Source organism: Coturnix japonica, chromosome 3 (genome assembly GCF_054131305.1).
Source record: "Coturnix japonica strain WE chromosome 3, WE-NBRP24, whole genome shotgun sequence".
NCBI lineage: Eukaryota > Metazoa > Chordata > Aves > Galliformes > Phasianidae > Coturnix > Coturnix japonica.
Window position 1 is genome coordinate 53,700,770 of NC_140665.1, and position 27,940 is coordinate 53,728,709.

General features: G+C 41.3%; 1 protein-coding gene across 1 annotated transcript; it reads left to right on the top strand.

Moving 5' to 3' along the window:
* Positions 1–36: 36 nt before the first annotated feature.
* Positions 37–27,933, top strand: SLC2A12 (solute carrier family 2 member 12). Its single transcript, XM_015858445.3, has 5 exons — positions 37–361; positions 6,379–7,698; positions 22,559–22,681; positions 24,924–25,056; positions 25,809–27,933. Exons 1-5 carry the CDS (start codon positions 244–246, stop codon positions 25,903–25,905), a joined length of 1,791 nt encoding a protein of 596 aa, XP_015713931.2. The 5' UTR covers positions 37–243; the 3' UTR covers positions 25,906–27,933.
* The last annotated feature ends 7 nt before the right edge of the window (positions 27,934–27,940 follow it).

The window sequence follows — 27,940 nt, forward strand, 5'->3', positions numbered from 1 at the left end:
ATGCTTCCGACAGATGTCCCTCCCCTCGCCTGCAATAGGCTCCCAAGAATAGCAACAGCCTGTGTCACTGGAAAGGGCAAAGCCTTCTGAAATAGCAACAAAGTTGTGCACAAACCACTTTGCGGTCCGCATTTGGTTTCAGCCGGCTCCAGCAACTTGTTGCGATGACGAAAATCAGCTGGGCTTTCCTGGCCCGTCTGAGGAGGACAGCCACCCTCTGAGAGGCTTCCAACTGAGGCGACGATGGTACCCATGCAGAGTGCAGAGGAGCTGGGCCAGCAGTGCCAGGCGATGAGAGCAGGGGAGGATGAGGAAGGTGGCAGAGGCAGCAGGCACCTCCACCAGCTGCCAGCTGCAGCAGGTAAGGTGGCGGGACCGGGCACCAGCTGTTGCTGATCAGTAGCATGTGTGCAGCTCGCAGGGTTGTAGGAAGACAGCAGCAAAGCCTGTGGACTTGGGCACACACTGTCCCAGTTCCTAGCAGTGTGAATGGAGAAATAGCAAGTGAGGAGGGAAACACTGTCTGCAGTTTTGAGTGGTGGCATACGTGGTAGTTTTCCCTCAAGCCCTATTGTTTGTGCATGAGTTGTCTGCTGTGTAAATCTTTCTATTATGAGAATCAGTTATCTGAGTAATCAGGGGACCTACTGCATCCAAGATAAAAGTGGTGCTCCGACCCATGCATGCTTGATTCACCCCCAGGAGAAGTACAGGAAGGCCATGTGAGAATCACAGTCGCTCATACAGGGGGAGTTTTTGGGATGGTGTGCCAGGGGCTCCCTCCTGTCTCTTCTACCCAAGTATTTAATGAAGAAGCAGGGTTTCCATGCTGACATTCAGAAGAATTCACAGCAGAATTTCCTCTGAAAAAGATATTCAAGTGCTGAAGCTGAATTTCATAGCTCTTCCACCTTTGCTGTTCCACCCAGAGAGTGTTTGTAAGTCACACATGGTTTTGCATCTCAGATCTCTTCTATTGCCAATAGGATCAAGTGAAATGGCCCATGAATGTGACTTTTCTCACACAGAAGACATCTGTGCCTAAATGGGAAAGTACCATTGCAAGCCAGAAATGACTGTGATGTCACAAGCAAGTTTTATTCACTTAAAAATGAAGGAGCTGACTGACCCATGCATACTCAAATACCACAGGATCAAATGCTTTGTTGGAGTGCAATAGTCAAGTCGAGCAGCTTCTGCTGACAACTGGAAGCAGAGGAAACAGAGGTTAATGAAGAACAGAAAGCCAGTAGGCAGGCAGATGTATTTAACATTACCCTAGGGTATGGGGGAGCAATGCACATTGTTACAGGATGGCATTATCAAAGGGAAGCACAGCACTTACAATAAGCTGAGACCAAAGCTACTGTAGCATGAGAGCTATGGTTAAAAGTGGATGAGCTTGGCCTTACCGTCAGAAATTAAAGCAGTAACCTGAGAAATTCACAGTCACCTTGCTAAGAATAAAAAGAAATTGGTGATTTTACTGGAAAATAAGAAAACACCAGATCCCATTTAATGTAATGAAGAGCCAGGCTGCCTGTTGACATCAAGAAAATGCATGTCAGAGCACTAAGAAAGGTGTGCAGGCTCTGCATTGCCCTCTTTCCATTGATTCTAAGATTATTTGTTCATGAAATATCAGTTTTACTCACACAATACATTCCTCAAAGTTACAATGTCTAAAGCACACAATATTTCTCACCACTGTAGGAATTAAGATGCATGAAAATGTGCAGTACATTAGCTTCCTTCTGCCTCTTTTTTTTTTTTTCCTAAGTTCAGTTTACCAATAATAATAATAACAACAATAACAACAACAATAATAATAAATGCTCTGGGTTTGTCTTTCATGCTCAGATAGCAAGAGCTGTGTTTGTCAAACAGTTATGACACTACTTGGCCCTGATGCTATTTTGGGGTAAAATTAATATTTTATGAGATCTTCTGGCTCTGATTGTAACATATCTTTGTCCCAAAGCAGCACTTTATTTCTTCCTATAGGGTTTTGTAGAGTAACGATTTCACATCTCACACCAAACTTCTAGATGGATGGTTGGTTCAAAGTTGTCCTAGCTCATACAAGTAGTGCATCTGTTGAGCAAGTACTGGTTCTAAATAAATCTCAGACATTAGAACAGATCGGTGGGGTAACAAATATCTCTTTCCACTGCGCACCTGGATGAGACAGAAAGTAACTGTGGCAGTGCAGCAAAGATCATGATGGCATGAAAATGGGATAATCACCTTTGGCAAGAAACAAATCCACAATTCAATTATGCTGTGATTCCCAACATATGATATTAAATATTTATGCTGCGTAATCACGTGATCCACATGCTACATACTAGCAAAATGCTGCTCTGATGACAGTTCGGGGACTTTTGAACACTATTTCTTCATCAAGGCAAAATTTTTGTATGTTAATTGGCACTCGGATGCAGAAAAAAGGAGTTCTTAAAAATAGCTTAAAATTTTCACATACAGATGCTGTAGTTTTAATACTTGTCATGGATAAACTAGATGACCTTGGCTCAGACAGTTTGTCCATAATGCCCATGAAGTACATGTGCAGACCAAGTATTTTGCCTTTGGAAAGAGTGTATTTTCCCAAGTTTGTGCTTGAACATAAGTAGAAAGGGGCACGCCCTTAGTAACTTGGCCCCATCCTGTCCCATCAGCAGCACACTCAGCTATATTGCAACTGTTCTCTGTCTCTTTTTCAGGAACAAAGTATAAACAGTTCCAGAAAATGTTCTTGAAGATAAGTTTGTTTGCCAAGTAGCACTGCTTTTGACCTGAGTAACAGTTATGAAAAAGCATTTTGTTTACATGAGAAAACTAAACGAGACTTTCTAATCACTAGTCACATAGCAGCCACACACTGATTAGCCACAGGGCTTGTTGCCGGCAGGAGGAGAAACTTCTGTCTTCAGTGGAAGCCATCACTAAAACAGATTTTCCCTTGGGCTGCACACCACCATACACTTGGCAGGCATCTCCTAAAAATGAGAGGAACAGACATTTTAGGATAAAGGAATAAGGGATAAAGCTAAAGAAGGAGTGAGAGAAGAAAAAAGAGAGGGAAGAGAGAAAGAGAAGGAAGGAAGGAAGGAAGGAGGGGGGGAAGGAAAGAAGGAAGGAAGAGAGAATCACAGAATTGTAGGGGTTGGAAGGGACCTCCAGAGATTGTGGAGTCCAACCCCCCTGCCAAAGCAGGTTCCCTACACCAGGTCACACAGGTAGGCGTCCAGGCGGGTCTTGAATATCTCCAGAGAAAGAGACTCCGCAACCTCCCTGGGCAGCCTGTTCCAGTGACAGAGGAAGGAAAGAAGGAGGAATGGAATGAGGAAAGGAGTGAAGGAGGAAAGAAAGGAAGGAAGGAAAGGAAGGAAGGAAAACCTGTAACTGCCAGAAGCATTAAAAATGACAGCTAAAGGACTATGAGTACAACTACTGCAACATGCTTTATCTTGAAACATTAAAGCAAAACATATCCTGAAGTCAAAGGGAGCTTTGGAGACTGAACAGTGGATGTGAACACAGTGATGCTGCGGGTGGTGCATTTCAGCAATGCAACAGTGGGTCATCTTTGCTGTTGCAGTTATTTATGAGTGCTGCATACAGGCTCTTGTTCATCACTGCTAAAAATGCATAGCTAATGGCGCTGACTATATGGAAAAACAGTGTTTTGTAGATTGCTCTATCAAATAATGTTACTGTGTACTTTGTATATGTTATGGTTTCCATGGAAATAAATAGGAGGCATTTCTTTCAGAGCAGATTTTGTGCATGTGGCCTAAAACAACTCAGTGCAGCCTGGGCAAGCCAAAAGGTTGGATATCCATGTTTTAGAACCTACTTTCCACTCAGAGTTCTGCTTTAGCTATAGACCATGGCTACTTCTATACCACTGTGGACATGTGTTACCAGCAAGGATACTAGCTGACACAGTGAAAAACAAATGTGAAGACATTTACCAAGCTGCTTTACTTGAGGATGCAAAACTTATGTATAAGCTTAAGTCATACATACATTGCTTCTCTAGCAACTTCCAAGTGTCCAAGCTCTGTCTCCGTCTGTGCAATCTCTCAGATTAAAAAAACAATAACCACCTCCATTGCACTGCTCTGAAGGGTCAGGGGTTGAGGAAAGGGCAGTGTGAGATGTAAAGAATAGTGCTGGTGGCAGACTCCTTTAAAATATTTGTCTTGGCACTGCCATTTTGAATAAGGAACTGGAACCATACCAAACAGACGGCTGCACATTTAAAGAATTAAAAGCTGTGAAGAACACAGAGTTCAAAGCATAAATAGGAGACACTGCCCAGGCTGCTTTGTTTCTGCTGGAGATCCTTAAACTCAATTTCGGTTCCCGTTACTTAATAGTTTTCTGTTGCCTGGAAAATGATAATAATATCTGTAGGTGATGTAACTAGTGATAGGGTTGGGGAGAATGGCTTCAAGCTGTGCCAGGGGAGATTCAGATTAGATGTTAGGAAATACTTCTTCTCTGAAAGAGTGATCAGTTGCTGAAACAGGTTGCCCAGGGAGGTGATGGAGTCACCAACCCTGGAGGTGTTCAAGAAACACTTGATGTTGTACTGAGGGACACGGTTTAGTGGGAAATACTGGTGATAGGTGGATGGTTGGACTGGATGATCTTGGAGGTTTTTTCCAACCTAGGTGATGCTATGATTCTACCTGCTACCTGCCAGCCTGCTCAGCACAGGACGCAACAGGCTAAGCTGCATTGGGTATGTTCATTGATATAGGGTTGCTGCATCTGAGCTTCTTCATGGCTCAAAGGAAGCAGCCAGTGGCTAGGGAGGAGAATTGATGGGCAGTACCTATTTTAACACATTTAACAGGTTTACACATATATACTGTCCCTGGAAGTATCAGTTACATTCAGACACTTAATCTCTTCCACACTCTGAAATTACTCAGACTCCTGTGGGCTGGCTACAGGGTGTGATGGAGGCCTTGTGCCACCAGGTCACGTCCAGGAATTGTTAACAGAGTTCTAGGTAGCATGGGGCAAAACTATGCTGGAGACAATTGCCAGCAATTTAATAGGATCTGTGGCCCTCTTCCAGGGTTGGGGCCTGGGCTCTGGCATTATTTGTTTTAGTAGTGCAAACATCCTGCTGGGGCTGCTCTCCTCCTCCACTTGCCTGATTTTCCTCAGAATGTAATAACCTCTGTCAAACGAGGCTGATTCTCACCAATGCACTCAAAATTATTGGCAAGGCCCTTCAGGCAGTCAGCATGAACAGAGAACCTTAATGTCTTAGAAAAACAAGCTAAAAATAAACAGTCTGTGTATAATTTTCAGTTATACCATATAGCAGGAGAGTTAACTGAAATGTGGACTCTGTTGTGCTGCAAAAGCTACTCTCCTCAGGCACATGTGATTTCTTCAGCTAAGCAGGAAATCAGAAGTCAGTTCACTTTTTTCCTAGTTGTGTTGCAGCCAACATCGTGGTGCGGGGAAAATCATGCTGGGAGAATGAACAAGACCAATAACAACAAGCTGAAGTAATCCTCAAAGTCTAGGGTGCAAAAGGCTTCACAGTTAGTAGAACATGATCAGTGAAATCTATCTTGTAACAATAAACAATGGATCATAGTTTCATAAAATGAGTTTGTTTTAAAGTGGAGGTTCAAAGGGATATTATCTCCACTTGGTTTATGTTTTTGCCATCTGTTTTTTATTCCTAACATCGAGGTTGTCCTAAGTATGTGAAATATCTGTTTCTGATATTCCAAAATGATGAGCAAAGCCCATAAAGTTTGGAAATTTGTACCTTGGGGATTGGTTTCCCTCAGATATCCTGGCTGTATGCATCAACCCTCATATGGCAAAGAAAAAACACTGATATCAGCAGCTGTCATGACATCTTTAGGTGAAACAAAGGAATTAATAAGTGGCGAGAGATTATTTTATTACTTATTCAAGTCAAGGTTGAAACAGTTTGGCTGGAAGATTATTACTTTCCTTACCTTGAGAATGTCTCAAAGCAAAAATTGTTTTCCTATCAAAAGATTGCATTGTCAGTGTTGCCTTTTGCAAAGATATTCCACAGAAGATTTAATTATTTAGTGTTCAACCAAAACCTTATTCACTTCAGATTAGGGATGTCAGAAACCTAAAAGCATTAAAATTAATGGGAGCATTATATGAATTAAAAATTATGCACACACACATACATATAGCACAGTATACAGCTACTGCTTCTGGGTTTGTTTGTACCTATATGTTTTGCCTATAAGTAAATTATTAAAAGTTTTTAGTACTGGTTTTGTCTTATGTTTAGTAGTGCTTGTAAGTGCTAAAGAAATTACACTTCTAATTTCTTTTTCCCTCTTTTTTCAGGCTGTGGAACATTTACTTTACTATCTTCTGCCACTGCTGCTGTAAGTGGACTTCTGATGGGTTATGAGTTGGGCCTTATCTCTGGAGCTCTTCTTCAGATGAGTAGCATATTAGCACTCTCTTGCAAAGAGCAGGAAATTGTTGTGAGTTCCCTTCTTTTTGGGGCCTTATTTGCATCACTTACCGGTGGATTCCTGATTGATCGTTTTGGAAGGAGATTTGCTATTATTATTGCGTCATCTCTACTTGTAATGGGAAGTCTGATTTTACTGCCTCATGAATCATTTGGAATACTTATTGTTGGACGAATTGCCATAGGTATTTCCATATCATTATCATCCATTGCGACATGTGTGTATATTGCTGAGATTGCCCCACAGCACAGAAGAGGCCTTCTCGTTTCGTTAAATGAACTCATGATCGTGATAGGAATTCTTTTTGCCTATATTTCAAATTACGCATTTGCCAGCGTATCTCATGGCTGGAAGTATATGTTCGGCCTTGTAATTCCATTAGGTGTCTTGCAGGCTATTGCCATGTATTTCCTTCCACCAAGTCCACGTTTTCTTGTTATGAAAAATAATGATGAAGCTGCAAGAAAAATACTGGAGAGACTACGGGAAACTTCAGATGCTACTAAAGAACTCACTGTTATCAAGTCTTCCCTGAAAGATGAACATCAGTATAGTTTCATGGACCTGTTTCGTTCAAAGAACAACATGAGAGCCCGAATGCTGGTAGGGCTCACACTAGTCTTTTTTGTGCAAACAACTGGGCAACCTAACATTTTATTTTATGCATCAACTGTTTTGAAGTCAGTTGGGTTTCAGAGCAATGAAGCTGCCAGCTTGGCTTCTACTGGAGTTGGTGTGGTTAAAGTGGTCAGCACAGTTCCAGCCACAGTTTTTGTAGATAAGGTTGGAAGTAAAACTTTTCTGTGTATTGGCTCTTCTGTTATGGCAGTATCATTGGTCACTATGGGCTTAGTGAACCGTAATATACACATGAATTTCACCAATATCTGTAGAAGCCAGTCTCCAGAGGATACCTATCAGAGACCAGGAAACCTCACTGGTGTCACCAATGGGAGCCTCAAGGACCTCTTTTCTAGTATGGCTTTGCCAGAAAGACTCTTATTCGACATACAGAGAAACCTTGATGTCACCAGGATAGGAAAACTGAACAGAACCACCCCAGCAGGAGGCAAAAGCAGGATGGGGTCACACACAGAGAGTGGGGAGGTTCCCGTTGTCTTGAAATGGGTCTCACTGGCCAGCCTGCTTGTTTATGTTGCTGCATTTTCCATAGGTCTTGGACCAAGTAAGTGTTTCTTTTCTGCATTTCTTTGTAATTATTTATTTACAAGTAAACTAAGTGCTTGGATGCCATGCCCACCAGGCAGTTTCCCACATGGGCAAAGCAGTGTTTTCTGCTAATGTGCACTGTATTATTGCAGACTGTCCCGATAGGCCTAGAGCGTGCTTTTTACAAGGAGATCCCACCCACTGAAATTATTGGATTTATCTCCCTTGAAGGTGAACTAATTGTTTACCTTCAGTGAAGCTAAAAACTGGTGTAAGACTTGTACAGAAAAGTTTCAGTGCTTCTGTCTGTTTTTCCTCTTCATGTTCTGATGTTTCTTTAACACTGGGAGGGTTAAGATATAGACATTTGCTGCTGCTAATCCATAAACTTAAGGCAATGAAGGGCTCTTGGTCTCTGCATGGTAAGGCACCCTCAGATCCATGAAAAGGCAACGTGCCTTAGTCCAGTTGAAGATCTGGCATCCTGACTGTGTAACAGTCTTCAGATATAGTGGAGAAATTCAAAGCATCATAGTTAGTGAGCAAACCAGCAGCATTATCATTACTACCCATGCAAAACAGCACAAATGGAAGAACATGAAGGAGGGCTGCTGTGCAACCTTCTCCTGAACATTTGTGCCATTCCCAGGTTTCAGAAACTAAATCTCTTCATTCTGTTTTGTTTCAGTTTGTTTCAATAGCACTTGCATATTACTGTATTTGAAGGAGTTGATTTTTTTAAAGCTATGTTGCAAAAAAACACATGCACAGAGTTCATTATCTAGTAACTGACTTTATGTGCTCCTGTGCTCTGGCTCAAACCTGACTTGCAAACACACTGTACTGCTGCACTATTATGATAAAAAGCTTTAACAAGAATAAAGCCCAACAATTACAGTAATAGCAACTCCCCTGCAGTATTTATTTATTTTAAACATTGCTCAATGAGAGAGCCATGTGAGATAAACATTCATTGCCAGGGCAGCAAGCTTGGCCTTGTTACTGCAGCATTGTTCTCTCTCTTGCAGACCCTGTTGGGGTTAGATTCTGTGTTCAGTGATATGAGCCTAAAACCAGGGCTGCAGCCCTGAAAATAAACGTTGCTTGAGCTTTTTCTTGGTTATTTCGAACACAGAATTAATGACCCTGAGGGCAGGAATACAGATTCAGGCTTAGACCGTTGCTGTAAGCTACTTTCCTTTTGACCTGGCTGTAACTGCATTCCTGGTCATTTGGGCTGTCCTGGTGTGACTCTGTTGGTAACAATGTCCACTTCCCTGATGGCTATGGAAACCGAGGTGTGTTGCCAGGATAATCTGAGAAACCTTTGAGGCCACTGTTTGTTTCCTGACCTTTTTCTTTACTGAGAAAGTGCTCTTAAACAGCAAACTGGCACTGTTTCAGCTCCAGCTTGATAAAATCATATATGCTAAAGCCATGGTGTGTTTATGTAAAGCAAAGGAAAGCAAAATGAAGTGAAATGAAGGTAAGGTAAGGTTCAGGGGACATATGGGCAATTCTATGTGCAGGCACACAGAAATACAGTGTTCATTCTAAACTAGCAATTATAGAAAATGCAATGGTAAGACTATCAGGAAGTTTTTGGAATCTGCAGAGGTTCTCTTGTGGTTGCATAGGCTGAGTTGGGGAGGAGGCCATGGTTTCTATCTCATATACAGCCTTCAGTATCCACTGCTTAGAGTCCAAACTCCTGAATGTATTTTGAAAGCCTAGATTTCTTATCCTTAGTGTGCCTTTCTTAGTGTGAAGAGTAAGTGGGCCCCCTTAGCCTCTACAAAGTAAACAGTTTTAACTTATTCATGTTATTCAACTTAGACCAGACTGTTTGCCATCACCTGTTTTGCAGAGGAAGGAGGCATCAAGGCTGTAGCACTGCTTCTAGCACTCACTGAGCTACAGCTGGTTGATGCTTGGTAGGCAGTTGTACTGCCAGCCCCCACCTCTGGATTTTCTGTTAGTGTCTCTTATATTTGCTGGGTAGGGTGGTGGCAGTACTAGGGTTGTGTGATCTACAGATCTTAATCAGGCTGTTTTGGACAAATCACAGGGAAGTTCTTGTGCTTTCTCTCCATCTTACCGGTCCATTTTTGGAACAAACTCAGCCACTTTATTTGGTGTTCTTGCTGCGCTACATTCTACAGGGATAAAGGGGAATCTGTGTAGCACCGTTAGGAAAATGGTGCACCCTTCTTAGGGCAGATCATACAACCTGAGCTCTATTATTGTTTTATAAATTACTTTTTCCTTTTTTTCTCCCTTCCTTTTCTGGGATTCTAGTCAAAGCATTAGTTACTGTCTGAATGTACACAGCAAAAATTTGTAAATGCTGTGTTTTTCCATTATTTCTCATTTATCCCCAAATTACATGAAGTAGATGGATTTTAATGAATGAAACATACACTGAATGTATTCATTGCCATTTACCAAAGCACTCAGGCATCACACTGGTGAGTGCTCATAAACAGACAGTGAGAGATAAAAGCTGTTTTTGCATTACAAAAGAATTCAGAGATTAGTGAGCATCTGCATAGTCACTTTTTTGTTTCCAGGGTGTTCTGTGTATCACTAACCCTTAGGCAAGATGAAAGGAGAATTTTTGCTGCTCTGTTTTGGATTTATTATGCTTGATGAAATGGGATCTACTGCTTGTTCACACTCAATTTCACACAATCTTAAGGATGTTTTGTAGGTGCAACAAATCAGGGTTGCATTATGCTGCAGAGCAGCACATGCTGTCTCTCCAGGGGTGTTTGCAGAGGCATTTCCAGGCAGTTACTAGCAAAGGGATCTTATTTGCCAGCTAGCCTTGTTTGAGTTGCCTTTTTCTGTACATCAGAAAGGTCATATGAAGATGGAAGACACTTACAGAGACTATGAGAAATCTCAGTCTACATGAAGAGTGGGGAACATGAAGGTCTGTCCCTACATTGCATTCCGTGGCTGTTTGCAGAGAGGCAGCTGGCACCACTGGAAATCTGAGCCTCAAAGAAGTAGACTTGCCATGCCTTGCACAGGGAGCTGTGAGTGCAAGCGAATGAGATTAGTGTAGTCATCAATTTATCACTGAAGAAAGCTAATAAATAAATAAAAATCTGTAATTGTGGGACTCTTGGAGTTGAACTGAGCATATGCAAGACTTTTCATTCTTAACAATTGGACCTTTAGCCTTTCTGAAACAGAATGAATGTCAAGAACCATGCTGCTTCCCTCACTGTCCCAACAAACAATATCCAGGTTTGGGTGTTGTATTTTCTTCCCAAAGATCTGATCTGTCTCATTTACTCCTTCTGTGCCATTCAGGATCAGAAGCTAAGTATCACACGTGTGGACAACTTGTCTCCACATTTTCTTGTATATCCACAGAGATCTTTGAGAGCATAAGCCCACATCCTTGCACTGGGTGATCTCACCAATAAGTAGGTGAAAGAGAGATTGTAGCACCACACGTAATAATGTGTAATACAGAATTGCAATATGCCGTGAAGCTAATCCTCTTCATCCTGCAAAAACCAGAAGGGTTCCAGCAAGTCCTGCACTGAGAAGAAAGTAACATTAACTGAGTCTGCACCCAAATGGCATCTGTTTCCTAGGCCTAAATTTGTTCTAGCAAATGAAAAGTGAGAGTAAAACAGGACTTGGACAGCATCTCTTACGAGTAGCACAGGAGCCCTGCATGCAGTTCAAGGGAGGAGGCTTAGTGCTGCTCACAGGTTTCTTTTGCTGTGGAGTGGGGAATGCTTTAATTGAGAGACAGATGTTGAATGCATGTATTCGTATTGGGTGTGCAGCACTGGTATCTTGCTCAGAAAAGCTCTTTCCTCCTCCTCTGCTAGCCATTGGAACAGGTTCCTGTGTAACTGCTAAATTATTTATGCAGTTGGCCAGTGAACTTCAGGATAATTAGCTGGTGCAAACTGCATCAGCTCTGTGGAGGATATGAATGCAAATCAGTGGAAGTACATACAAGTGGGACTGAGAGGTATTTTCTTGAGAATATTCATCCTCAAAACTGTGTAGAATCATAAAGTCCATAGATATTTATCTCTTTGTGCAACTGGGACATGAGATGTGCTATTACTACATATCTGTGAGCTTTGTGCAGCTCTCCAGAGCCCAGGGCTGAACTCTCAGAGCTCTGATCTTGAAGGCCATCACAGGATCCTCTTCTAGGAGACTTCTCAGATCTTCTGGGATGCCCCAACCCTGAGCATTCAAAGCCCAAATAGCACACATGTAATGCTCCCAGAACAGACCAGTGCCTGCAGCTGAAGGAATGTCTTCTGGGTCTCGGGGCTTGGCACAAAGGAAAAGCCCACATAGAGACAGATATAAAAGAAGTGTTTTTTACTGTTTTTTTGTAGCAGACAAATAAATGAGTAATAAGACCAAAGTGAAGATTTAGAACTTAGAGTAAACTTTGCTTTCCCACATAGCTTTTAAAGCCCCATCAAAACTCCTGTAAGTAGCTACTTGTAGAACTAGTACTTCGGTATTAAGATCTCCTGAAGAGTGGAATAAGTTAAATATGAGGTGTATGGGACCCAGGAAAAGATGGCAGACTACAAAGATGCTCTTGGATTTCTAATTTATGCTGTTGAAATTCCTCCCATACAAGAGCCTGCAGTTTCATGTCCTCTAGTACATGTACCCCCAAGAGTGAGCAGTGACCCTACTTTACATCAAGCCCTACTGAAATGCATCATCTTCATGCAGCTTTCTGTGTGGGGCTGTCAGCCCCAGGAAGAACAAACCCCACATGGGGACATCAGTGAAGACAAGCTTTTTTGTAGGTGAAGCCCTAATTTAAGTTGACAGATGCCTGTTCCTAGTTTAAAGCTGGGAAGATTTGCCATGTTGAGTATATCAGAGTTTAATTTATATCAGCTTGAATGGATGCTTTAAAACTGAGATTTTTTTTTCCTGAAAGGGAATGTACAACCTGCTTGGATATTTAATTGATATGTAAGCCAGATTCCTCAGATAATTAGCAAAGGAAAATATTCTCTCCATCTATGGGAGGACTTTCAGATCCCTGCTCCCTGACCTCATCTCTGCAGCAGCACTGCTTTGCTCAGTGGTTAGTGAGGGAAGTTGGGGTGCTTGAGACATTAGATTGTGAAATTACATTTCCATGTGAAACCCACTTGTTTTGTCTACATTTGGCTGTGGTTTGTTAACATCCTTCAAATGCAAAGTTTTATACCTGTGCCGGAAACGATGGGGGAGATGGAAGAATGATGAAAGTTCAAGGATTCTCAAGAAAAGTGAAATTTGTGGAGGAAATGAGGTCCCTTTTTCAGTCTATCACTGTCCTTATTTTATTTTATGTGGTTGTCTTTCTTTACATATTTTACTGTATTAAACATGCCAGAACCCAGTCCTGGAACATTTCTTTGGAAGTCCGGAGAATCATGCTGGAAACAAATTTGGTCTACTGGACTTTGCTTCTGTGATTTTTAGATGAATTGGCTATCTGTGTGAAGACATGATTCATTACTGCAGTTAAATGCAAAACCTTTTCTGTCTTTCTCCTCAGTTACTATATGTATCTCTAAGAAAACCCAGAACAGCTGGTTTCACACATGACACTGAACAGCCCAGAGACCTGACCACAGAGGTCATGTCTCCTGTCATGTTTATGATCCAGACTGTATAGGGCTGTTTTTTTTTCTCTGTAACAAAATGTTCCTGGACCTATACTAGGCCAATAAATGCCCTACCAGAAACTAGAAAACACTGTGGGAAAGAGAGCCATCACTATGAAAACATTAACTCTCAGTGGACTTAGTCAGTTGTCCCTGTTTTGGAAGCCATATGGCCTTGCACTAACTTGGAAAACTAACAGGAGAAAGATTAGAATTCACATCAGTATCTTTGATGTTAGAGCAGTATTTCAGGCTTCTACAAAACATGTGGCTATTGTATTAATTTATAGTGCACATTAATTTGACATTAACAGGCATTCGTGCTCGGCATTGACTTGCACAACATTTGTTTGCAGTGCTTTATTTTTCAGCTTCTACATTTTGCAGAGCATCTGTGGCTCAGCCTTACATTTCACAGAAATGAACAGCAATAGTTTCACATTGTTTTGTCATTTGCTTTGGAAAAGGAGATAGCAATGGGGATTAAATCAAGTGCTCAAAAATAAGCAAATGCTTAAATGCTTTCTTGGATTCAAACCAGAATAATAAACCTGGGAAATGGCAATATTGCACTGTGAATCAGTATAGAAAGTCTTATTTTACTTAATTAAAAATGGTCTTGGATTCTTTATTTTAAGAGAAGATTCCCAGAACTTCCCATTTGTACTGAATCATAGTTTAATGCATGCATACACATGGTTTGAATATGACACCTCTAGAATTTATCTGGTTCATTATTCTTGTGTTATTCAAGCGTTACTTTGTGTGGCCTTTGTTTCACACTCTCTGCACCAAGCTGCAGTAGAAATACAGGCATGTCACAATGAAAAATAAAGGAAGGATTGTCAATTGCCCACTCATTCTGTTGCCTTGCCCTGAACAAGCTTTATCAACACCCTTTTGTTAATATGTCACTTCTTTGAAAAATCAGTTTGTATCTTCTTGGTATGATTAAGAGAAGTGAAGTACAAGCCAGTTTAAGATAATTTTGGATAGCTCGATGTTGAATTCTTGAATTTCAAATTGCAAGGGGTGGGGGATGGGGGTGTTCCTTAAAATATCAGCCAAATGGGTTAGTTTTATCTAACTTACTGGGGTCTACAATTCTGGGAGGCCATTTTAAGTGTGAAAAATGTCATTAGGCAAGGATGTTTTTGCATTACTGAAGCATGGCAAAGCCAGCAAGTGTTTAGCTATTTTTTGAGCTCCATTTTACAAGGAACAGAATAGTCTTACTTAACCATTACACTGAAATTTGGCTGTACATTGAGGTGCACAGTTGAAACCTGGGAAGTCACCTGCCCAGGTGGCCAAGAAGGCCAGTGGCATCCTGGCTTGCATCAGAAACAGTGTGGCCAGCAGGAGCAGAGAGGCAGTTGTCCCCCTGTACTCAGCATTGGTGAGGCCGTACCTTGAGTACTGTGTCCAGTTTTGGGCCCCTCACTGCAAGGAAGGCATTGAGACCCTGTTTGTTCCTCCGGGACATTATCTTCAGCTAAGAGCTAAGTGGTGCACTGTCAAGTGAATCTAGAATACTATCATGTAGAAGTTTTCCTGCATTCATCGAAGCTGTCTATTATCAGGCATATTTGCCATTCTTATGTTGAAGGCCAAGTGTTACATCTAAGCTTTCAGTAAATAATAGTGACCTTTGATAGTCATATCAAAGATAATGAAAGATTTTACATTAGTTTTCCTTGAGCATGTTCTTGCAGGGAAGATCATTGTTACAATGAGATCTGTGAAAATGTTCATAGGGCATATGTCAAGCTTCGTAATATCTAGTTTCCATGGGGAGAAGGGGCTGGGAGAAATACTTAAGATGCAACCTTATCCTGGGCCATCTTTGTGAAAAAAGCTAGAACTGTAAGAAGGATTTTGCATGCAAGGACAATATTTTATATCACTTGTGGAGGCCATCAAACTAAAGTCTGAGTAATAAAGTATGAAAAAAATATATACCAGCAAAGTAAAAATGGATCACCACATAACTTACATGCAGTGCTGAGAATGGTGGAGACTAGCAGACAAAGTGCAGAGGATGGCCTGGTGGGTAAGGCATTGCGTAGAGTTAGGGGATGGTTTTTCACTTAGGCATCTGAGTTCCTGGAGCTTGTTGATATCTGGGAGGAAAACATGGAAGATTTCCTCAAAAAGAAGGGGAGCACAAGAAGGCACCCAGTTTCTGTTTCGTTTGAAAACCTGATCTTACGAATGAAGGAGCACTGAAAGGTGTCTTGTGGTGGGTGAGTCTTCAAAATTCCTCCTTGCTCTCTCCTTCCAGCACAAATCGAAGCAAAGCATGAGCAGCGGTGAATAGAGAGAGACTGAAAAAATGGACTGCTGTCAGTAAATAAGTCTCTATTTTAGAAGGCTTCTTATCCCTTCCACTGGGAGCTTTCTGATGTGTGTACACAAATCTCTGTTTTGCAAGAACAAAAGCTTAAATTTCCCCCAGTGATTATGTCCCAACAGCACTTTTCTGTTGTGCACCTCCCAAGGCCCAACATAGGTCCTTGAATACTAGAAAAACAGGTTCATTTACCCCACCCTGCTGGGTAATTTCTCCCCTTGATACTTTCAGAAGAGAAATATGTGAAAATATGAGTTAATTCATGTGCAGTTTCCTTGTGGATTGGGGCCTCTGGCTTCTGTAGTCATTGCTCTGCAAATGCCTTACAGGATTATCCTGGATTCAATATTCTGAACAAATAAACACCTACAAGCAGGAATACACATTTCAGTTTTTAATTAAAAGACCATTTTGAATGACTGTATGTGATTTATTATAGTCAATCATATTATCTCTTGAAAGATTGTTTTCATGTTTTTCTCTCCCTTTTTTTTTCCTTCCTATGTGCTCTTCAAGCTACTCTGTCTTGATGGGTACATATGAGTGTCTACACAACAAAGGATGAGAGACAGGGATGCTGGATGTGAAATCCATTTACAAACAGGATTGTCATCTTGTATGTCATCTTAAATCTGCTTCTATTAGGGGACCTGAAAAGAGGTGTAGATAATGATATGCCTGTCTACACTAGAGCTGTGATGCATCCTTCTGATGCACTGTTATTGGGCAAGATGGGCCTCAAATCACATCAACTGAGACAATTTCATTACTCTTAGATCCTTATACACCTCTCTGTTCTTGACTAGTAATCATTTGGGTAGGAATCACTGATATAAGAAAAGTCTTCTTGTTTTTGACACCTTTGAAACTGCAAGCAGATGGACAGTAATTGAGTATCACTAGAAACAGACCTAAGAAAATATTGAACTTCTTGTATGAAACAGGAAATATATATTTTTTCAAGTTCACAGAGATTAAAATTGCAATAGTAAATAAAAATATGTGTTGAAATGCAAGTTTAAATGCAAGATCACAACAGTGATAAACAGTTTATGGGAGAAAGATGCTGGGACAAAAATAGAGGCGATGTATGTCTTGCTGCCCTCCTCCACAAGTGTCCCAGGCAGTAGGAGAAAGAGCCAGTGCATTGGTCTCACAGTCCCTTCCCCAAAACCTTCCTGCAGTTTGAATATGAACTGAAGGAGACAAGAGTGAAGGGTTAATTCCCTGTAACACTGTGAGGCCTGTTTGGTCCATGTGTTAGCAATGTAAATAGTTTGGACTGTGAAGAATTATTTTTATGTACTCTAATACATCCTCAGAGAAAAAGTCGCACTTGTATTAATGCATGATACTTGAGTCAACCTAAAGGGTTAGCCATTAGAAATAGAAATGTACCATATCAGAAGAAAATACAAAGAATCTAAGCTCTGCCCTGCCATACTAGCTCCTTTATATCATCAGCAGTGTTAGGCTTCTTACAACCAGAAGCTGTAAAGTTGCTTGGAGAGTAGGAATAGTTGAACTTTACAGCCCCTCAAAAGCCATAGAATGACATATATGTTATCTTCAGCAGCAGGGATGGGATCCAGACAGAGGCATGAGGTCAGCTGTGGCTTCTCCTGGCTTCCCTGTCCCTCAGTAGTAGAAGCATTCAGCTCCTTTCCATGTGGACACAGAAGTAGCACGCACCCTGCTGGCTGCCCACCTGCTCTCTGAAGGAATACAGCCTTGCATTTACTCTGTATTTGACAGCAATTAATTTTGAGCAGCCACTTCAGTCTCACTTTCTGGGGCAGTGCCACAGAGACAATTGGCTTTCATTAAGGTCTTTCATTTGGTCTCTGACAAAAAAGTGCAGGCAGAATTTTAGTCCAGAAACCAGGTACGTGGAAGTCTCAGGGAAGGTCACGAGCCTGGAAAAACATGTGGTCTTGGTAAAGACACGTCCTTTGGATTTCTTCTTCTCATGGCAGCTCCACTGTTGCTTGCTTGCATTCTTGCTTATATTATTATTATTATTATTATTATTATTATTATTATTATTATTATTATTATTATTACTATTATTGTTGTTGTTGTTATTATTATTATTATTATTAATTATTTTTACATGGTCTTAGAGGGCTTGCCTGCATTGCTGGTGGGATAATCCCGTCCTCCTCTCCACTTGGACCACTGGTTGCTACAGTCCTCTCCTTCTAGAGCATTATATATTTTTGCCTACTTCCCTGCTACGCTGTAAACCTACTTAATCTCTTTCCAGTTTGTACCTCAGCAGCTTGAATTCTTTCAATAATTCCAACAGCTGCTTCTAAATTTCACCACATAGAGCTTGATCTCACACAATACAGGTACAGGAAAGGAAAAAATGCTAAGCAGCAAATGAATAGCAATGGATCTGATATTTCATTAATGAGAGCTGCTGAGCAGTTTCCAATTTGCTTCCACCTCCTGGCAGGAATAAGGACAAAACAATGACATTTTTCATTCATGTATCTTGAATGTTGAGTACACTCGACCTTACATCATTGCTTAGATATTCTCAGATGGTTTTGCTTCTCTGGTGTAAGTCTGAGATTTTTTATTATTATTATTATTGTTTATTACTCACTGCGTAGATGGAATGAGGAAGAAATCACACAAGGGTCTAAGGCACCTCTTTACTTATGGACCTAATATAAAACTCATTATATTGTTGGCTTAAACAAAAGGGTCTCTCAATCCATTAACCATCTCCAGCTACAGCCAGCAGCAGGTGCTGGGGGAACATATAAAGAGAAGGCACCTGCAACATGCACAGCAAGTCCTTCTGGATAATTATGGGGCTTCGATGCTAGAGATTTATTTCTACTGTTGTTTGATAGTCCTGATGGATTCTTTTCCACAAGCATAGAGAAATATTGTTTTAATATCCAGCATTTCATAATTTTAACTCAATAATATTTTTCACATATGAAGCATCCTGTGCAAGTCAGCTCTGCAGTTAAAATAAGCATTGCCAGGAGAAACATATCCTCCTGTCTTCCCTAACAGCTGTCCCTGCTGACTTTTCCTGGTTTGTGTCTTCTGAAAAGCAATGTAAACCTCTCTCCTGTTCACATTCACAATGGTGTATGCTTCAGGTCTATTTCCCTCCACTGTGCCTTTTCTAAGCTGGAGTCCTCATCTGCCTTATTGCCCTGTTCAAGGCTAATTCCATGACTTTCTATTTGACACTTATAGCTCAGAGCTGAACAGACCTTCATACAACATGTCCAAATCAGGGTTACCACATTTATGGGAGGCACTACTGTATTTCTAACAGCTTTCTCCACTCAGTTGTTTTGATGTGCTATTTCCTTTAATTTTATTCAGTTATCTACCTTTTAAGCCTCCAATAAACATTCTCCACACCACCACTAAAGCTCTCACTCCAATTGCCCTGTTAATTTCCTTACAAAAATCATGCTTTTTCTAATATTGTTCTCCGTTCAAAACGAAATATTATGATGGATTTTTTTCATTTCTACAATAATTTTGATTTTGAAATGTTACAGCCAGTAAAATAGAGCATCTTTGTGACAGTTACACCTTGAACACCCGCGCAGCTTTAAAATACGATACATTTTTATTCTCTCATTAATTATCTGATGTATTGCTAAAATGAGACATAATCTATGCCATACTAAATGTAGGCCCAGCAGTGTACCTCATCTTGCAGTTTATACAGTCTGAATGGGAGTGGCTGAAATCTTCCACCTCCACCATTGTAATTATTATTCCTTCACAGTCTCTTGTACTTTGTATAGAGATGAATGTCCCAATCCTAGTCAAGTGGTTGTTGTACCTTCATCCTCTGCTCTTCCCATCTGGGAAAGGAACTTCAGTGCTAAGAGTTTCTGTGATACTGGAGCAGTTAAAAGCCTTCTAATGCAGACCAATGTTTTCTTTGAATTAACCATGTCCACAAACCACCAGTGGGTGGATTTTCTTCTCCAGATAAGAGATCACTGTACAAACTGTACAATTTCCCCACAGGTCAGTGAGGAGAGTGCTATATGAAGCCTTTGCATGAACAAATCCTTGTGCATAGAGACTTGTGCTGGGCTCTATCCCACCAACAGCAGCTGGGGCTGCTGAATCAGTCACTGAAAACTGTTCTGTGTGCAGTGTGGTTCCTACTGCAGTGTCTTTCTGCAGTAATGTTGGATTCCCTAGAAGACAGAGAGGTGGTTGTGGTGGTGGGAGGGGATGTTATTTGGACCCTGGTTTCAAGGAAGGGCTGTTTTCCCCTGTGCAATGCAGCTGTTTAGGTTGGTGGAGGCACAGAAGCCAGTTCTCTCTGCAGAGACTATGGGAGAGTATAGCTTACATTTCTGAGGCAGGCGTGCACAAGGTAGCAACAGCCTTTGTGAATAGCAGCAGAGCCTAGTTCCCGGCTACCCAGGAGAAAGCCACATCCCTCTGTACCTACAGCAGCTGCTGCTTTTTGGCAACAGTACAAATAGTGAAAACAATCCCAGAGAGGTGCTAAAAGCAAAGAATCGATCGTTATCGCTGCCTTAGCTTGGGGAAGGGGATAAACAGAATGTAATAAGTGTCAGATTTCTACAATTGCTATTTCTCTCGGGGAAATAAACCTCTCCACTCCTAGCCAGCTAAGCAGAGGTCAGAGGCATGCCAAAGGAAGCAGCTACCATTAGCAGACATGAAGAACAGATCTGGTAAGCCTGCCTGAACTAAATAGACTGTTGAAATAATAATGGCTAAGCACTACTCTAGCTGATGCAAATGCTCAAGAATTTTGGTTTATTAATAGAAAAACACCATGTTTCAGCCCCACAGATGAATCACATTAAGGCAGAAAGGGCCAATCTATCCTTGCAAAAGTGCATAGCATTGGAGCTGCTGCTGAATCGCAGTTTCAGCTGTGGTACAACGTAGCCTCTCATGCTCACCCAGCTCAGGGCTTGCCCCGTTAACAGCAGTGGAACATGGTCCATCTTCAGGGCCTCTGCAAACAGGCACTGCCAAGTGCTTGAATGCAAGAAAGCCCTTGAATGAGGAAAAATAGAGCAAAATTCCTAGGGAAAAAATGTATTCCTAACCCTGTCATCTGGAGATTGGCTTGTCCCCTGCAGAAAACAAATTTGAATTCTTTCAGTCTATTTTAACCCTAAACTATGAATATTTTCTTTGCCAGTCTTGGTGTATAATCAGTTTCTCTGGTGTTGATCAGCTTCTGGCTTCAATAATATCCTATGGCAATGAAGCCTACAGGCTGGTTACCTACTGCTAGAAACAGTGAATTTGTATTTTGCTTGCTCTCTGTGTTGCTTTGTAGCTGGCACTTCCTGCAGTGATGTGCTGTATCACTGTAGCTAACAATCTGTGCTTCAGCAGCCCTGATGCTGAAGGGGGGCAAAACACAGCAGCAAGTTTCTCATGCACTGCTAAGGCTTGACTTTGCTCAGGAGCCAGACAAGTTGGCCTGACAGTGAGGAATATCAGGTTTCTTTTTACTCACCCCTCCCCTTCATTATTTGTAGAGACCCCATAGAACTTTAGTCTAAACCATTTATTTAGATGAAAGTTTGCTTTCTCAGCAGAGTGTATTGAATTTGCTGTGATCCAAGTCAGCAAAATAGAAGTCTCTCTACAGCTTTCAGTGTATGATGTGCATGTGTCTCTGTAACAGCATCAGGCTCTTATGCATTGTGGTCTTGATTCCTGCTCCTGTTCCTGGGCTAACATCACCACTATGCCAGGTGGATCTCAGCATGGGAGGGAAGCTCACTGTAATACTCCGTAAAACTGAATGTCTAAATAAATCTGGTTCATCTCCAAACATTATTACTGAATTTGAATCTGTGTTACAAAGCAGTCTAAATTTGGGGTTGCTGGAAACCACTCTGTTGAGTTAAGGCCCTGGTTTCTTTCCCTTTTAGTTGGTCCTGCATAGTCTCTTCCATGGCATTTTTCCTTTCATAACCTTACCACCTCAGTCACACAGGAACACTGCAGTCATTCAAAAGGACAACACAGCATGACACATACTTGGCCACAGAAGGTCAGGTTTCACAATACAACTGTGTGTGTCCATCTGTTATCATGCAGAAAACATGTATCGGAGGACCAACTTATAATGTCCAAGGGCCTGAAGATATACTTTGTCTGCATTTAGCTCTCTGCCCTTTTGCTGGTTGTCTGATGACCCATGACTTCTCCACAGAGCAACTTTGTGCCAATTCACCTTGTTTATGAGCTAGAGAAGATGAGTTGGTCTTTTAAATCTTTGTTTTAGTAATGAGGAATGGTGCAGAAATGTGGTGGCATTTTTTTTTTCCTTGATGCCAAGGTTGCTATTCAGCCAGTTCTATATTAATTAATTTTTTATTGACCAGAAACACCAGCACTGAGGTCACTTACATTATGGTGTGATACAAAGGAGCCAAAAATCAGGATGTCTGTCTTCATTTATCCCCCAGCGATCTCTCTGATTCATAGCAGAGAGCTGGAACAGCGAACATCCCACAGCACAGTGGCCTGATTTATAAGGCAGAAGAAACACACAGTGCTGCTCTGAGGCCTGGGATTACTTTGGTTTGCTGCCCCGGCCACATCAGCATTATGTCACTGAGTTGTTTATGGTGCTCCTTTTCATGAGCAGATGTGCTGTCAGAGATCACTTACTTCCCAGCCTTTCCTGTTTCCCAGGTGGAAGGTGGCAATGTTCCCATTGCTGGTACTACTCAGGGTGGGCCCTCATGGGGCCAAACTGCCTTATTCTGCCAGGAGGCTCCAAGTGAAGCCATCTGAAGTTACAGCAAGTCATCCTTTCAAAGACGTTTAAACTTTTTTATCTTCCATTTCAGTGTCTTGGTTGGTTCTGAGTGAAATTTTCCCTGGTGGGATCAGGGGACGGGCCATGGCTTTGACATCTAGCATGAACTGGGGAATAAACCTTCTCATCTCTTTGACGTTTTTGACTGTCACAGGTAAGATTTCTCTGTGTTCTCCTGAGCTGATAATCTCCTCATGGACATAAAATAAACTCTCTCCTATGCAAACAGCTCTGCTGAAATTGAACCCACTGTGCCCACAAGCCAAACTCAGAGACTTACTTGGGTGCTGTACATTGATGTCATGATAATTTCCTCCACACGTTTCTGAGTCTGCCTGCAGCAATTCTGTGTCTCCCACAGACCATTTTAAAAAAAGCCATTTCCTCAGTAAGATGAAAATATGTGATATTTAGGATTTAGCCCCGCTCCTTCTGAAGTCAGTGAAAGTTCTGCTCTATATTAGATCACAGCTTTTTGGACCAGATATAGTTTTCCTCAAGGGGTAAAAAAAAAAAAAAAAAAAAAAAAAAAAAAAGAGAGAGAGAGAGAGAGAAACCATTCTATAGAAATCAATCCTTTATTTTTTGCAGGATTATCCCAACTTTGAGCAAATTTCAGTTAGAAAAAGGAAGGTAAAAGTGTTTCATGTTTTAATACAAGAAAGTAGAGTATCATACTGTAATTTATAATCAAGGGAAAGGCTTAAACGCCAAGTAGGAAATTCATTGATTGGCAAATTTATTTTCTAATTTAATTTCATAGGAAGTTTTGCGCATTTTGGTTTACAGTCTTTCTCTGAAAAAAGTATGGGATGAAAGTCAAGCTATATGAGAGAACTGAGATTCCAAATTTGCTTTAACTCTACATTACTCAGCAACAGATGAAGAGGCAGGCAAGCAACTGTTATCAGATTCACAAAAAGTTGAGGCGATTTCATCCTGTTAGGTATATTTTTAAATGGAATATTTAAATTAAGTCTGATCTATGATTAAAATGAGTTTCACATTGGCATTTTCTGAGAGAGAGAGAGAGAGGGAGAGAGAAAGTTCTCTTTTGATCAAAACTAGGAAAAAATATGCCAGGTTAAATTCAGCGTGTCTACACTAGCACTTTAGCTTCTTCAGAAGTAATTTTTCCTGCTTTCTACACTTGGTGGCACTTTGGTTTCCATCACAGAGCAGTCTTGAACTGCTTTTCAACAAACCCAAATGGGAAAATGCACTATGAATGCTATCTGTCAGCCAACATATGTTCAGACCTTGAGCCACACTAGCGTAGTAGATCCCGTGTCAAGGCCGGCATCCCACTAGAGCTAAGGAAATGTTCCTAAAATCACAGTGTGCATCTTGAATTCCAGTTGACCTTGAAATACTTTCCTGTCATGCTTTCCCATCATGCAGCACTACTTGTTAATGCACACGTAGTCATTGCACAGGTCTCAGTTACAGTGAATGCAGATCCACAGTAACTTGCTGGTTTAGCAGGTGTAATCTGGATTGCTGAAAATATAACTGTATGCAATTACAAGTTCTTTGTGTGGGGTAGAATGGCAGAATTGGAAAATCTGTCTTCAGACAAATTTATGTGGAGGTCAGTATGGCCAGCAGGTATCTGATATGTGAGACAGCACTTGGAACAGAAGCTTCAGCTGCAGTTTTTAGCTCATGATACAACTGACAAGTGTCTCAGCATTCTGGTTTAGTTTTAGCAGGGAAGAACACTAAGGGTCTGCCTATACAGAAGCTTGTGTGTGGGGAGCTTTCCAAGAATATGACAGCAGTGGCAGAGTCCATTCCTTTCGCCTGAGGACCTCTCTACCCCCTTAAGCTTAAAAACAAAACAAAACAAAAAAGCAACCCCAAAACCCTGAATTCTTGGCTGGCCCTATTAGGAGTTGGTCTCTTTTTGATGCAGAACCCACAGCTTGCAGCAGAAATTCTGGGAACTGACAGCCTGGTGGGATTAACTGAGACAACTGCCACAGTGTGAAAAATGCTCTTATTGCTCCATGAAAGAATTTGCAAAAAACCCAGACATGGGTGGAATTTCAAGTCACTTGTGACCCCCAGTGCCCTGGCATGAAACAGCAACAATGGTTGCTCACTGTTTCTATCCGAAGTGACAGCAAACAAAATAAATCAATGGGTTTATGCTAAATGGGTCAATATAAACTCCTTAGGTTTTTGTTTTTTTTTTTTTTTTCTTCATAAAGACTGAAACAACAAGAACATTTCAAACTATAGCCAGGCACCAATGAAAGAGCCAAGAATAACAGCCTAACTGCTTTCTAACATCTCCTGTGTGTCTGGGGCTGTATCCTATAGAAACATAGCAGCAGAAAACATAATGTTTGAAAAATAAATAATTTTTGTTGGTTTGTTTCTTTCTTTTATAGAGCTTATTGGTTTGTCCTGGGTGTGTTTCATTTACACGGTAATGAGCCTGGCATCCCTTGCTTTTGTTATTGTGTTTATACCAGAGACAAAAGGATGCTCGTTGGAGCAAATATCCATGGAACTGGCTAAAGAGTAAGTACAAAGCATGACTGCATCCCTGTGGTTCCAGAGAGACAAAGCCTCTCGGTGATAACAAAAAGGGAATCCAAGCTGCTTGGAAAAGTTATGTTTTTTTGAGGCTTGAGCTTGTACATGCTAATCTCTCTGGCAAAGCAAACACTTTGTTGCTGCGGGTGGACTGACCCAGCAACGCTAATGACTGCTGGACTCCCCAGCACATTTGCTGAGTGGCCTTTCGAGGAGGAGAGAGCCCTGCTCTCCCATTTGGGCTGTATGCCTTGGCTTGTAGACAGGGAAAGGGAAGGACAATGAACCTCTCTTTAGTACTTCAGGCCTCCATATGAGTTTGGATAACTTTATTAGATGGGCAGTTTTTGCATGTGTTTACTGAGTCTTGTGACTCTGTGGACTCAATTTTTATTATCAGTGTGACGCTCATAATCCCCCCATCCTTTTCAGTTCTTTTTAGCTATTGTTATATATATATATATATTTATCTATCTATATATACATATATATATAAACAAAGCAGACTCTCCTAATGTATCTGAAGAGGATATGTACCTGCTTTTTTACCGTCCCCAGACCAAAAGGCAGCATAGCTTCCACACTCTTCTGGCAGAGGTCTGGAGCATGGGCCTTGCAAGGCTTGTGTGTGGGGGGGTGGTGGTGGTGAGTGGGGGCAGTCCTCCAATGCAACACGTCCTACTGACACTCAATAGCCATATTTATTTATTTGTTTGTTTATGTATTTTATTCTCCAGTAAATACACAAAGACCCCCTTGTGCTGGATGAGCCAGCGCAGGGAGAAGCTGGTGCCAGTGGAACTGCCCAACAGGGAGAATGAACAGATCTACTAGAGCTGGGTAACCAAGGCAGCCTTTGCCAAAAGACTGACTCAGAGAAAAAATAATGCTGACACTACGATGGGACGCATGGTATCTTTGTTATACACAAGATAATCTCTCTCTTATTTCTTAGTAGAGCTCTTTCAATGGTAGTTTATGGCCAGCATTAAAGATTGTTGTAGCTTGTAACTCACTGGAACACCAGGCTCCATCTGTTTCAAACCAGAATCCCTCACCTCCCCTAGGTTACTCTGACACTCAAGAGGTGCACAGAAGCCAGAATGCTGTGCACAGTCCTTGTTATCTATACTCAGCATGTGCTCAGAGCTGCAAAGAGCTACTGGGTGCCAAGGAGATGGAAGAGTTTGTCTCACAGGGGAAGACTGCTAGAGACTTCTGTCTCTCCAACTCTTGGTTATTGCTCACCATATGTATCCTAAATTACTGAACCCTTGTGAAGGGTTAGCTATATGGCTCCCATAAAATAAGTATTTTTTCCTAAAAGGTTAATGAACTGTGGTAGAATGGTGAGTAGATTAATACTCATTAGCAGATAAGTAACCAGGCCCAAGAACCTGCAAACACTTTAAAAACATACTGACTGTCTCAGCAGTCACATAGTGGCATTTCTCTCAGCCTTTAATAGAGGAAGTAAGACTGACATGGTCAGATGGAGTACTGATAGTAATTTGGACTACCCAGATGATCCCATTTTATTTACTGTCTCAAAGCATTGAAACCACCTGACCATGTTCTGCACTAAAGGAACTTACTGACCAAGGTAAAGTTCTACTTCTGGCAAGATTGAATCAGTTCTGATCAGATTCTGAGACTGTCACACATTTACACACCGCCTTTGTAATTCCAGAGGAGAACACCTATTCATATAGTTAGCGTGTGTTTAAAACCTGAAAAGAAACTATTGATGCCAAGGTCATGATTTACTAAAGTCACTGGAAATTTAGCTACTTTGGGACTTCAGCTATCTTCTGGCCAAAACTGTGCCACAACTTTCTTACACTGTAAGCTTTTAGGGAACTAGTGTCAAAATCTTGCTGGACTTTTTGTACAAAGGGCAGGCAAGCTGTCATCATAACACAGGATTTTTAGCTGTGCAGATCCAGTGTCATCTAAAACAACCTAAACTCTTGCAGAAGCTCTTCCACCAAACATCAAGGTGATTGGTGAGCTGGCTGGCTTATGGCTGCCTTATTTTTTCTGTTCTGGTCCAAGAGTCATCAGCACTCACAGCAACCTCATGAGTGTTACAAGACCCATCTGCTTTCAGGAATGCATATAACAGTGCACATAAGGCTCAGCAAGATACAGATTAGGGCACGCACATCAAAAATTAAGTAAAATCTCCTGATGAAGGTACATGTAAGTATTATTGACATAGTCCATAAGAAGCAAGAAGAGACCAAGCACACACAGGCTACACAAACAGTGGGGCTGTGTGCCTAAGCTTCAGGTGACTTAGGGTGAAATCTCCTCCAGGAGTCAGCTCAATGGCCTCAGGTTCCCATTGCTGAAAGGACAAGCCACGCTGGGGGTAATGTGCAGTAATCCCACCCCAACTTTCAATCCCGCTCTGGACCAGATGTACTTCCAGCTTTCCCATAGATGTGGAAAACTTTCATTTCCATTATTTTAAATTTTCCAATAAAAAACAAAGACCTGCCCAGAATTTTGTCTGAGCACTACATTCCCAATAAATAACAAGCTGTTATAAGAGGCCTCTTTGCCACTGCATGGAAGAGACCCTGCAGCTGAAAGTCCCCTTGCATTTTCCTGGCTGCACCAGTAACAGTTTACTCAACACTGCAGCAGTGACAAAGGTAAGTGCAATCCTGTAACTACTTCAGATAGTCATGAAAAGGATGCAAAATGTGTGAAAGCTCAGTCACAGAATAGCAGTGCAAGGACAGCTGAGTTGGAGCCATGGTGAAGTATAGTTTTTACAAATATTACTGGAGAAAAACAACAACAAAACATTCTATTATCTAAGTGGAAAGATATTAAAATATTGGTTAAACTGTTGGTGTCC

What these genes read in the sequence shown, in the direction of transcription:
- SLC2A12 (XM_015858445.3), top strand. Translation starts at nt 244, where the DNA reads ATGGTACCCATGCAGAGTGCAGAGGAGCTGGGCCAGCAGTGCCAGGCG. An exon ending in CCAGCTGCCAGCTGCAGCAG is followed by an intron (nt 362 to 6,378) that starts GTAAGGTGGCGG and finishes CTCTTTTTTCAG; the next exon opens with GCTGTGGAACATTTACTTTA. An exon ending in TTCCATAGGTCTTGGACCAA is followed by an intron (nt 7,699 to 22,558) that starts GTAAGTGTTTCT and finishes CTTCCATTTCAG; the next exon opens with TGTCTTGGTTGGTTCTGAGT.